Here is a 13,509-nt window from a genome sequence, read left to right on the forward strand (position 1 = left end):
CTCCCAGCAATTTCAGATATCCTATTACATATCCCATTTCTAAGAGAGGATAATGATAATGGAATCATTCATTTGTGATTTTTTCTTTTAAAGCTATAATTCTTGAGGAGGAGTGCCTCTTTCTGGAGGAGTGCCTCTCCTAATATGAATGTATCCAATTATTAAGATCAGTAGGAGAGATCCGTCTGCAGATAGTTTGGCTGTCTAATATATGGGAAAGGACAGTTAATGAATACATGTATAACTAAATTCTGTTTGAGGAACAGTCTTGCTTCAATGAGATTGGTCCACCCCACTTGCTTTGGAATGCTGAGATCCTGTTGGTCAATGAAATTCAGCTGGCAAAGTCTATGAGAAGACCCTTATCTGTCATGGCCCTGGCTCTTTGGAATATATTGCCACCAGAGGTGAGATGTACTCCCACCCTTTTGATCTTCCAGAAAGGAATTAAAACTTGGCTCTGCCAGTTGCCTGGGGATCCAATAGAGGCACTTTACCCTGGAGGTGACTGGTGGAGTAACAGAGACAATCCTATCTCCGTACTGATTGTGCCTTTGGTTCTTAGTTTTATATAATTCTCTTATTAATTTTGATGTTTTTATATTTATGGTTTTATTGTATTGACAGCTACCCACTGTCATTTTGGATAAGATGGGAGCAAAATTTTCATCTTCTTTAAAGGACATCTTCATTGCACAGAATTCTTTACACTACAAATACATTTTTTTCATTCAGTCAAACAGCTTGTCTGTGCACATTTAAAATGGGAAGGACACTGTTTGCAGTGATGATAGTTTTCCTCCCTCTGCCTCCCTCCTTTCATCATAACACATTCAAGCTCATTTCAACATCAAGCTTGATCATTGGTTAAATAGGGCATCTGGGTACTTAGATCACAGTGTCTTTCTTCCTTTCTGTATCCTAAATGTGTCAGTTCACTTCATGTAATTCATGTGTGATATTGGGTAATGTAAGCTGGCTTTCAGGTTATTTTAGATGAGTGTTCCTTCCTTTAATAAAATAACATAAGTGCACCTGCGGTAAAATTCAAATTTTAGTTGAGGCATATTGGTCCAAATGTGCTAACCACTTAGGACTGTCATCTAAAGAAAAGTTGTATTCTGAATGAATGCAAGTCATCCGGTTAGTTAAGTAGAATGGACAGGTGGAAATGAGATGGCAGCATACAGAAAAAGTGATTCAGCCAAGGAATAATGAGAATGATTATTGCTTGGCATCTGGTTAGAAAAAGGTTAGCTAGTTTCAACATGGCCAAAGATGAATCTAAAAGCAGTACTTGACTGTGATGAAAGATTGAAGGAATTAATGAAGGATCTTCAAATGATGAAAGGTTTTGAATGCAAGACAGAATAGTTATTGTTAGTGTTGAAAGCAGAAAAATGGACATGGAAGAAAACTGCAGAAAAGAACACCTGCAAGTTCTGTGTGAAAAAAAAAAGTCTATTAATTAATCTCCCAAGTGAATGAATGGAAAGCAGGCTTCAAGAAAATTATGCTGAAACTTTTTGTAACCGATTGAAAAGAGTACTACCGTATGGAATTATACTGTACTATTCAGGTGCAAAGACAGAAGTTATGAAGAAGTACTGAGAACTGTGAGGATATAAACCAGATTTGGTTAGGTTTTCTTCTTCTTTTCCTGTTTTTTCTTGTGTTTGATTTCTTTGGTTTACAATTTTTTCTCATTTTTTGTACTTTATATATGCTTATCCTGAGACTAATGGATATGTTTGTATGTGTTTGTGTGTATATGTATGAATACTTTTTTAAAAAACATATCATGTAGTACTGTACCTTCTGGCACAGAGAAAAATTTACGGACTCAGTAATCAGCATGATATCAACAATTCCTATAGACAATCAACTAGGCAATAGGGCTAGGGGGAACCACAACCGTATCTCAGATTGGAATTTGTTCTGTTTTATTTATTTGTAAACCATCTTTATTATTTTTACAAATAACTCAATATCTTATATTGAGATCATGTGGGGAGAAAGCAGGAAAGCATACTATAGTATTACAGGTAATTCTTGAGTTACAACCACAGTTGAACCCAAAATATATGTTGTTAAGGGAAACATTTGTTAAGTAAGTTTTGCCCCATTTTATGAACTTCCTTGCCACAGTTGTTAAGTAAACCACTGCAGTTGTTAAGCTAGTAACACGGTTGTTAAGTGAATCTGGCTTCCTCCACTGACTTTGCTTGACACAAGGTCACAAAAGCAGATCGCATGACCGCAAGACATTGCAACCATCATAAAAATGAATCTTGTGCCAAGCCACAAAATTTTGACCACATGACCATGGGGACACTGCGATGGTCATCAGTGTGAAAAATTGTCATAAGTTACTTTTTTTCTGTGATGGTGTAACTTTGAACACTAAAAGAACTGTTGTAAGTCGAGGACAACCTGTATTTTATTCACCTTATTTCTATACATATATCTTCAGGAAATGGGAATGTTTAAGAGTGAAACAATATAAAAAAAAGTGAATAAAAGCAGGCCTCATTTTTAATGATACAATTTTACAATCATACAATTTTAGTGGAACCTGCTTATTATAATTGCAAGTCATGATGGTCTTTAAGTAAGACACCCACATGACCACCTCACTTAACAACTGTCATTCTGCTATTCCAAATGTAGATGTTAAGTGTTAATTCATTGCAGCTACTCTGAAAATGGCACTCACTTCCAAGACAGAGCCACAGAGTCTGGGGATATTGAGGGGTAGAGTAGCCTGTTCTCCTTCCGCAATGCGAATTCTGGACATCTACAGAAAGTGAGTGATTGGTGATGGGGGTGGGGAGGAGTGTGGGATCTGGTGGTGTAGGATGGGGTGGGGAGTTAGGCTGCAGCATCCCTGTGATAGATTGTAAGAAGCAAATTTGCCTGGATTTTGTTTTTAGGTGACCACAGGAGTGCTACAACTGCTGTAACTTTGAAACTGAGTCATAAGAAGCTTTTCAGAGGTAGCTTGGAATGGTCGCTAAGCAACCAGTCATAAGTCAAGGACTACATGTATGTCTGCATGTGTTTATATGAAAATGAATGGTGGAGATTAGATTTAAGAATGGAATTGGAGTACAAGATTCAAGAACCTAGCTTAGTTTTCCCATTTATAATCTGTCTTTTAGTAATTAATTGCTGTCTATTCACCCTACGTTTACCTTTTTTTACTAAATTCTAAATAACTATCATAGAAAAAAGTGAATGCATTAATTGTCTCTAGAAATAAAAATTATTTTCAATTATTAATTTTATTGAATTTAACAACGCACAACTCAGACAAGAAAAAAAATAAAGTGCTTGATTCCATCATATCGCCTTATAGCAGTCAGTCCTGTTCTTCTGACCTTTGCCACTATACCAAACCGGCTATTTTAATGCAAGATTAGCAAAAAATTATGGAGGGCAAGAGCAATTGCTTTTCTATGAAGTTTACAGATTTTTTCTTTCTTTCTATTTAGACCAGACTCTTTCAGGGCCAAGCAAAATGAAGTAATGGATTGATAGCTCACAGCACTGTATCTCCTTTAATAAGGAACTAAAATTGTTTCATGGAATAAGGAAAATTAAAGTGTACCAAAACTATAAGAATTACTATCAGAATGCCAAAACATGCTTTTTTAAAGGTATGAAGATGGTAGCTAGCTGTAATCTACAGTGTCATAATTTAAATCTGTACTTCAAGCAGACTTAAAGGAAAAAAAACTAAAGTCTAAAAGAAATAGGTCCCTGCTGCAGTATCGGCTTTTGTTAAGATGAGGAGGGAAAGGAACTGTGAAATAGAAGCTGAATGTTTCAAATACACATACCTGGTGGGGGTGAGCAGGAAATGTTAAGTTCTGACTAAAAAAAAAATCTATTGAGAATATAGTTCAGCACAGCAGAACACATTGCTTCTCGCAAAAGAAATTGTATTGATGCAGGCAGTTATTAGCAGTCCTGTTTACAGGTTTCCTTTGCATTTACAAAAATGCATACCACCTAGATCCAATTTTTGATAATGGTCGAAATGAAATAAATAAGAAGGTATCAAACAGTGCCAAAGCAAACCAAATTAGCAGAATCAAAGTCAAAAAAATTTCAAATTAGAAAAAAAAAGAAGACAGGAAATTCCAAGAATCAAACTGTAGATAGAGGATAGAAAAAAGACTACAGGAACTCCTCCACTTATGACAAGATTTAAGACTAGAATTTTCATTGTAAATTGTTGTGGTCATAAGTCAAGTCAGACCAATTTTACAACCATTTCTGCAATGTTCAATAAGTGAACACTGAGGCTACAAGTGCAAACCATTCTTCCAAGTGGCATTTTTTTTGCCATAAACTGGCAAAAAAAAGATTGCAAATCCTGATCATGTGACTGTAGAACAATGCAACTGGTCATAAATGCGAGCTGGTTTCAAAGTGCCCAAATTGCAATCATGTGACCATGAGGATGATGCAAGAATCATAAGTGCAAGGAATGGATTTATTTCAGCACCATCGTAACAGTTGCTAAATGAATGGTTATCAATCAAGGACTATCTATACCATTGATTGGCTTAATTATTACTTTCATATTTGTTTCAAATTCAGAGGTGTACATTCATATTTACCTTTTGAAGTGATTTGCCACGACTCCAACCAGCTCCCCAATTCTGTTCTCATTAAGTGAATGCATACTGACAAGGCAGACAATTAGATCTTTGTTGTCTTTTGTATGGAAAACCACAAGCTGATCCTTTCCATTAGAGACACTCAGTCCTGTTAGCTGCATGAAACAAGAATGTTAAAGCTAGCAACATTTTATGCTGTAGTACATTTTATAGACTAAAGGCAAGGGTTTATGGAATATTTGTTGCCTCTCAAGGCAATCTATTATACAATGATTCTTTTAGGCCAGATTTCCATATGTGATTAACCATGGAACAATTGTGTTTCAACAATATCAATTTTCCGATGTCATTTTGTCATTGCTCTTATCATCTTGCCCCGAGTCCACGAATAAGAAGATCTTGAGTGATAATTGGCTCTACTGCACGGGTGTCAAACTTGCCGCATCAGATTGCTGTCACGTGACATTTTGTGACTTTTTTCCCTTCACAGAGCTGGGGTGGGCGTGGCCTGCATGTGATGCATCCGACCTGCAGGCCGCCAATTTGATATCCCTGCTCAATTGCTATTCAACATTCTCCAAAAGCGTCAATGTTAAAAAATAACAAAAGTATACATATATACGAATGTTTCACTATATTTAGATTATCCCAACCATTAATTTCTTAAGGAATGTAAAGAGATCTCAGATTTCATGATTAGATTCTATTGAAGCATAAAAAGAAAATGCCAGTTTAATCTTCTAGAATTATCTGTCTCTGGATGGGAAAATTAAGACTGAGTCATGTTCTGGGGAACAGAAAACTGGTGTTATAAAAGAACCGAAAATAGCAATACTTATAGGTAGAAATGACAACTATGTAAATCCAGTTTAAACCCTATTTATTCAAGCAAGTACACTACATTATTAGCATCTCACTTATAAGGTTCACTAATATTTCATATTCAATTAAAGGAATCCTCAATTTAGGCTGCATCATCTCACAATTAGATGAGATTGAGGAGTAAAATGAAAGTGCTATTGGAGAATTCTGGCTTAACGTTACAGGTAAATGCAGTCTTGGTCTGCAATTTGTTTTTGTAATTTTTGAAACAGAAAGGTAATTAATGTAACCTAAGCCTAGGAATGTTATCATTGATTTAAATTTATTCTAATAGTTGGGGGATGGCATGAATAATGGTGGTTTCCCCTAACAGGATACACTGAAGAAACTGGACAATTGCTTTGTAATATATTTTACAATACATTAATCCACATTCTTAATATACCAAGTTGACTGCAGTAATTAATCCTGGCTCATTTTAATAAAAATTGTGTGAAGCAATAGTAATACTATGTACAACTTTTCTTTTTAGTAAAAACAGTATATTATACATTAACTGAATGAAAACTTTTAAATACAGCACACCCTTGCTAAATATAAAGTGAACATGTCTCTTCCATATTCAAAATTTCCTCCATCTTGGAATGTTTATTTTGCAACAAGAATATAATCATTGTCGTCATCCAAAAATAACTGTTTCTACTTCTAGAAGTCAAAGAAACCCCAATAAATATTCTACTTGGTGATATCCCTTTTTTAAAAGGTTGGAAGTGACAGGTGTAGCTTCCTAAGCTAGAAAACAAGCTGATGCCTGCTATGGCAACAGGTTCCATGGGGATATTGCAATGTTGACCAGGAAGCTTTAGAAACCATGATAGTGTACCTGGGTTAATAGACAAATGAACAAGGCTGGTTTCAGTACAGACACCGTATATTATTTAAAATTAAAAATGAGATATACATGAGGAAGAAATAAACATCAATAATTGAATATTAATCTCTTCACAAAATTTCTAAGGAAACTAATTTCCAGGGTTTCTCCAGAAAAATAAAAGCTGCGAACAATATATTAACCATTTATATTATGAAATAAGGTGATAAAAAAATAGATGTAACTGGTTTGATGTTTTTCAACTGGATAGCAATTTAAAACCTTGAAGTTGGTGGTTTATTATTTTTTAAAAAGTATTTCAATATAATAATAAGGAAAAAAAACCACTGTATTGGGCAAAATCACCCACATTGGGCCAGCATGTTGAGAGTAAGTATTGCTAAATGTACTCCACTGATGCTAAGGAACTAGACTAGCTATACCACAGAGTACATAGCAACCATTGTTGAAAACATTTCCATAACCAACTAGGGAGGAAGAAGAGGGATTTTATTTGAATATACTAATCACTTCATTTGTTCCTCTCAATTGCTTTTTATTCAAGTTATACCTGGATCTGTTATTATATGGATTTTTATAATTAGCAAAACTGACCCCAACAATTGCTAAATTATGTGTTTAGTGGAGATTTTAAGCTTTAAGATGAAGCTAGGCGAAACCACCCAAAATGCAATTCTAAATATTTTATTATATTTTTTAATTTATATTTTTAAATATACATCCATATTTTATGTGGACGGTATTGCTTCTGGGCATCATTCATATTAATTCAAATTACAATAACAATATTAGTAATCTTTATTACATTTATCAAACTTAGGCGATCCTCATAATATTATTTAAACAGCAGGAAAAAAATGCCTAACATCTATAAACTTCTAATCTTTCTATCATTTTTGTTTATTCTATTAAAATATATGTTCTAATATTTTACCCTATCTAATTTTATTTCTGCCTCTATCAGCTTACAACAGCTCCCTTAATGTTAAAAAGGCAATTCTTTCTATCAATTATCTCTTCTCTTTAGTGTTTCAATTTTTATCCATTTTTTTACTCACCTCCCATACTCCTCATCTTTGTCTTTATCTATATCTTTCTTGTTCAGTTTAAGCATTTCTCCCAGTACAAACTTATGCTGGCAATTCTCTTAAATGCCTGCCCATTTCTCAGTCTCCTTATCAAAGATGTCTTCCTGTCTATCCAATTGTTGATTTATTGTTTTATTTTCTTCGATCTTTCTTCCTTTATTGGTTGGTTTGTCAGTCCTATTTTTTGCTCCAGTCTTTGATTTATTTGTTGCTATCACCATTTCATCTGTTCTTTCTGCTCCTTTTGCTTGCCATTTGTCTGGCCTTCCTCAACACTGAGCTCTTACTTCATTTACTGGTTTTTCTGATCCCTGTTTTTCCCGTTAGTCAATTTTCTGATTTAAGTAGTTCATTTCATCTAATCTTTCTATTGTTTCCACCAATTCCTGGGCAGTTTGGTCTTTATTCGTTGTTCTTTGCAGAATATTTTCCATTTTCTCGTCTATACCATCTATTGATATTTTTATACTTTGGAAGAACAAAGTCATCTCATTTCCACAGCTGTTCCTTCAACTCCAGTTATGATAGCAATATAAATACATTAAACAGTAAAAGCCTCAATTTATTTCAAGGAGAGTTCAAAATTATACATTTCCAATTATTAGTAATTAGGAAATTCCTCTCAGATTTCCATGGTGCCTTTTTTCCAGCAGATGTTAATTTCAGTCAAAAGCCATTAATTTCCAAGCAAAGTCATTTATTTAGATGGGCCAATTCCAACATTTACTCCATATTCTAATAAGCCAAGCTATTTACTGAATTCTTTGAATCTGCTCTATGATTTTGGTCTTTTATTCTAGTTTCCCAGAGTTTCTTTTATAAAATGTCTCTCTTATTTCCACCTCTGGTAAATGTAAGACAGTAAACAGTTAAAGGTCACAGCCCTTCATCAGATAGCAGATATCCCTTTCCTCCTCTGTAAATTTCCAGGAGTCTAGGAGTCACTTTTCCTTTCATCAGTAGATAACGCTCTCGACTTACTTTTTATCATAGATCTCAGAGGTGCTTATTTTGCAGCTTAACCAATTATCCTTTTGGCCTCTCTTATCACAGATTTTTTATTTTCTTTGGGGTCAATTTTTAAGTAAAGGAAGAATACTCTCACCCAGAAACAATCATTGTTCAATCTGTTCGCTCCTACACTTTCTTAGGTGCTTCGGATGTCCCCAGCTTCATGGCAGCCATGTTGACTGCCGCTGCTCTTTGTCTTTGGATGAGAGGGATTTTCCAAGTCAGGGAGGAGAGATGCAGCTCTCCTCAACCTGCAAGACACCCCACTTTACTTCATCACCCCTCCAAGGTGGCTATGGCTCCTTTTGGAGTGACTCTTGGCTTGTCAATCCAAGTCTGTGGATCCATAAAAGACCAGCAGCAAAAAGATGGAAGCAGAGTTCTTTAATGAATAACCACAGCCAGAATGCAGAGCAAGTCAAGTTACAAGGTCAAAGTTAGCGCTGAGAGCAGCTGCCTCTCAGCACTATTTATACATGTTGTTCGTCTTAAGCCACTATCCAGCGGCTAAAACCACCTCCCCATCAGCTATTCATCAGTTTTAAGATTCCCGTCTCTATGGAGCATCTCTGTCTTCCCCAGCGTGTGATGGATGACATCATCAGAGTCAGCTGCTGTCCCTTTGTTGCAGCTGCTTCCCCATCCATTGCAGATGCTGCCTGCCACCACCAGAGATCACTACAGGTAGCTTTGGTAGCTTCATCTCCCCCTCGCCCCCACCCCCCCACCGAAGGTCAAGTTCTGGTCGGGGCTTGACAGTGACGGGGAAAGCTCGGAGCAGGGCTTCAGAGCTTGTGGTCCTCGCCTCTGACACCACCGGAAACACAGCCAGAGGTCTCCAATTCTAAATATTTTAAATGCCTTCATTTCTTGTTCTCATTAAATTTAAATTCCAGATTTCCTTGGGGGAAGTCAAGCATATTGTTAGATAAGAAGGACCAGTAGATAAACTAATTATAAATTGGTTGGAAGTAAGCTTGATGGAGCATCAACTCCACACATCTGCCTTAAAGGAATGAACATATGCTAAAAGAAAAAAAAAAAGTCTGACTAAATTTGAAAAGCCAATATGTAAGATGATTTAATTAAACTTTTCACTGTAAGAATGTTAATGTAGCATACAGAAAGCTGCTTCTCTCTTGGTCCTCTCTAAGCCATAATTAACTGCTAGGAAGGAAGAAACTGTTTAGGAAGTTTCTCACAACAACTAAAGTAATTTGCCTATCTGCATCTTCAAGAGAAATCTCATAAACACTGAGATTTTGGCCCTATCATGAGCTACACATTTTAAGAATCGAAAATGAACCATCCTACTTACCTTAAAAATAAATATTTTTTATTCTCTCTCTCCTCCCTCTCTCTTTCTTACAGCTACTTAGCATTTTTACTCTTAACAGTGTCAAAAAACTAAGCTATTTTAATATGATTTTTGGCAGATTTTTACAGGGACGAGCTGAGGAGTTTAACGGTTATAAATCGTTCAGCTTCGTGATGGCTTGGACCATGATTGCGATGATTCAGCCGAGATGGCAGAGACACGTCTTGTGGAGGTTATTTGGGATGAGTTTGATTCTGTGGCTCTCGAGGACGTGGACAGGTTAATGGGGAGGTTGCATGCCACTACATGTTTACTGGACCCGTGTCCTTCCTGGTTAGTACTGGCTGCTCAGGAAGTGACACGAGGCTGGCTCCAGGGGATTATAAATGCTTCTTTGGTTGAAGGGGTTTTCCCCGCCACCTTGAAAGAGGCGGTGGTGAGACCTCTCCTGAAGAAGCCTTCCCTGGACCCAGCTATTTTGGGAAACTACCGTCCAGTCTCCAACCTTCGCTTTTTAGCGAAGGTTGTAGAGAGTGTGGTTGCATGGCAGCTTCCCCGGCACCTGGAGGAAGCTGTCTATCTAGACCCGTTCCAGTCCGGCTTCTGACCCGGTTACAGCACGGAGACGGCTTTGGTCGCGTTGGTGGATGACCTCTGGAGGGACAGGGACAGGGGTTGTTCCTCTGGCCTGGTCCTATTAGATCTCTCAGCGGCTTTTGATACCATCGACTATGGTATCCTGCTGCGCCGGTTGGAGGGATTGGGAGTGGGAGGCACCGTTTATTGGTGGTTCTCCTCCTATCTCTCCGACCGGTCGCAGACGGTGTTGACAGGGGGGCAGAGGTCGTCCGCGAGGTGCCTCACTTGTGGGGTACCTCAGGGGTCGATTCTCTCGCCTACCCTGTTCAACATCTATATGAAGCCGCTGGGTGAGGTCATCAGTGGTTTCGGGGTGAGTTATCATCTGTACGCTGATGATACTCAGCTGTACTTTTCCACCCCAGACCACCCCAACGAAGCGGTCGAAGTGCTATCCCGGTGCCTGGAAGCTGTACAGGTCTGGATGGGGAGAAACAGACTCAAGCTCAATCCCTCCAAGACGGAGTGGCTGTGGATGCCGGCACCCCGGTACAGTCAGCTGCATCCGCAGCTGACTGTTGGGGGCGAGTTAGTGGCCCCAAAGGAGGTGGTTCGCAACTTGGGCGTCCTCCTGGATGGACGGCTGTCCTTTGATGAACATCTGGCAGCCGTCTCCAGGAGGGCCTTTTACCAAGTTTCGCTTGGTTCGCCAGTTGCATCCCTTCCTTGACCGGGATGCCTTATGCACAGTCACTCACGCTCTGGTTACGTCTCGGCTGGATTACTGCAATGCTCTCTACATGGGGCTGCCCTTGAGGTGCACCCGGAGGCTGCAGTTAGTCCAGAATGCAGCTGCGCGAGTAGTAATGGGAGCTGCTCGTGGCTCCCACGTAACACCACTGCTCCGTAGGCTGCACTGGCTTCCTGTAGTCTTTCGGGTGCGCTTCAAGATTTTGGTTACCACCTTTAAAGCGCTCCATGGCTTAGGACCCGGGTACTTACGAGACCGCCTGCTGTTACCCTATGCCTCCCACCGACCCGTACGCTCTCACAGAGAGGGTCTCCTCAGGGTGCCGTCCGCCAAACAATGTCGGCTGGCGGCCCCCAGGAGTAGGGCCTTCTCTGTGGGAGCATCGACGCTCTGGAATGAACTCCCCCCTGGCCTACGTCAAGTGCCTGATCTTCGGACCTTCCGTCGTGAGCTAAAAACATATTTATTTATTCAAGCGGGACTGGCATAAATAGATTGATTTTAAATTGGGTTTTATTAATATTTTAAATTTTAAATTCATTTTCATTCTCAGCCGTTTAGTAATTGTTATATTTTAACTCGTTTTAATTGTATATATCCTGTATTTTATTTTGGCTGTACACCGCCCTGAGTCCTTCGGGAGAAGGGCGGTATAAAAATTTAATAAATAAATAAATAAATAAATAAATGATTTTGGCATATGATTTTAGCAATTAAAGCTATTCAAGACAAGTCATTCCCAAAACAGGCAAAACTTCAACAATAAATTATATTTGGAGAAATGTATTTCCCACCCTAGGGCACCCACCCAGCTCCTGAAAGAATTGTTTGTGAGATGAAGGAACAGAGCTTGCACATGATATCACTGTTTTTGCTTTAAAATAAATTCTGACCTTTTAACTTGGGATAAGCCATCCTGCACTATGCAACTGTGTGAACATACAGCAGGAAAACTGAGCAATATACAGATCAAAGGATTGCTATGACAATAGGAGATGGCAGGGGAAGGTCAGTAGATACTGTATGATTTCACTGCAAAGTATGGATATCATAATGCATGAATAGGTACAATAGCTAAAAGCAAAATTTGGATAAGGGTTTCAAGATCTACTTCTCTGGTTGGGATTGTCAACGTTATTTTAAGATGATCACATTCTGTTAAACCATGCTGAAATCTTCAACCATTGGAAATTATATATAGCAAGGAAACAGTACAACAAATGGTAACTTTGTTGTTGTATAACCACAATTTTTTTTAGCAAGTTACAATGCATAAAAAATAAATCCCAAAGAAAATATCCAGGAACCTAACAGAATAATACTTACATTATACAGTGGGATAGTTTTCATCACTTTGTAGTTCTTTATAGGGTCCATCTTATAAAGATGTCTGTCAGTTATAAAAATTGCTCGATCTTCTACCTTATTGAAGCGATTTACCTGCAAATAATCAAAACTCACACTAGTATTACAATTATTATCTTAACAATATATTACATACAAACTGAAAGAATTATTGTTGTAAAAAAGAGAATCTTGGTCTGCATTATATAGAACTTATTTGAAAATAAGATTGCTCACTGGAATTGGTGACATTGAAATTTTAATATTTCAACTTCAACAACATTAGATTCTGAAAACATTTTTGGGGGGAGGGATTAGCTGTTTGAAGTCCAGGTTGCTACAAAAGGAAATCTGACAAATGCTTTCTTAAAACATGTACATTTTGTTTTACAGAATTGAATTTTATTTCAACTATATATATAGAAAATAGTATTATTAAAAATTAGTACACATTTGCATATATTTATATAAGCCTTTTGTAACAATATCAGTTTAAGGTATTCTTTTGACATACAGAACACTGAACTACTCCAGACTTCAGATTTGCTTCAGATTTATATTTAACAGTAACAGTAACAGAGCTGGAAGGGACCTTCGAGGTCATCTAGTCCAACCCCCTGCTCAAGCAGGAGACCTATACTAGGGATTTGAATCTCCAAATTGCAGACCTTTCTGATCGACAAGCTCAGCATCTTAGCCACTGAGCCACCTAGCCAGACTAATACCATTCACCAAACAATTTGGCTTTTTGGATCTGACAAAATTTCTTTATTTTGGCCACGCAGCTGTGGAGTACTCTTCTTCTAGGTCTCAGTCTAGGGAACGCTAAAAGACTAACCAAAAACAATGATTTTTTGATGATCTGGCCATCAATTAGATGAGTAAAGGAAATATTTTTGCCATTGATTAATCACTGCGTGCTGTTATCATGAAATAATGGTTGTTTAGCAAATATGAGAAAGAGAAAGAACAGAACATTTTAGTCTTTTTTTCTGAAACTTTCTCTAATCTCAATAAACTGACCTGCCTTGCTAGCAAAGCATCATATTTAAATTACATCCCATTTCATTATTAGA

General features: G+C 37.7%; 1 protein-coding gene across 1 annotated transcript in view; it reads right to left on the minus strand.

Annotated features, from left to right (window-relative positions):
- Nucleotides 1-13,509, minus strand: part of MYO1D (myosin ID) — a 180,024-nt gene that overhangs the window by 63,780 nt on the left and 102,735 nt on the right. The window contains exons 20-21 of the mRNA XM_058180229.1: nt 12,416-12,529; nt 4,629-4,783 (exon numbers count right to left, since the gene is read on the minus strand). Coding sequence (XP_058036212.1) covers nt 4,629-4,783; nt 12,416-12,529 — 269 coding nt within the window. The remainder of the gene's footprint in view (nt 1-4,628; nt 4,784-12,415; nt 12,530-13,509) is intronic.

The sequence above is a fragment of the Ahaetulla prasina genome, chromosome 4, assembly GCF_028640845.1.
Source record: "Ahaetulla prasina isolate Xishuangbanna chromosome 4, ASM2864084v1, whole genome shotgun sequence".
Lineage (NCBI taxonomy): Eukaryota > Metazoa > Chordata > Lepidosauria > Squamata > Colubridae > Ahaetulla > Ahaetulla prasina.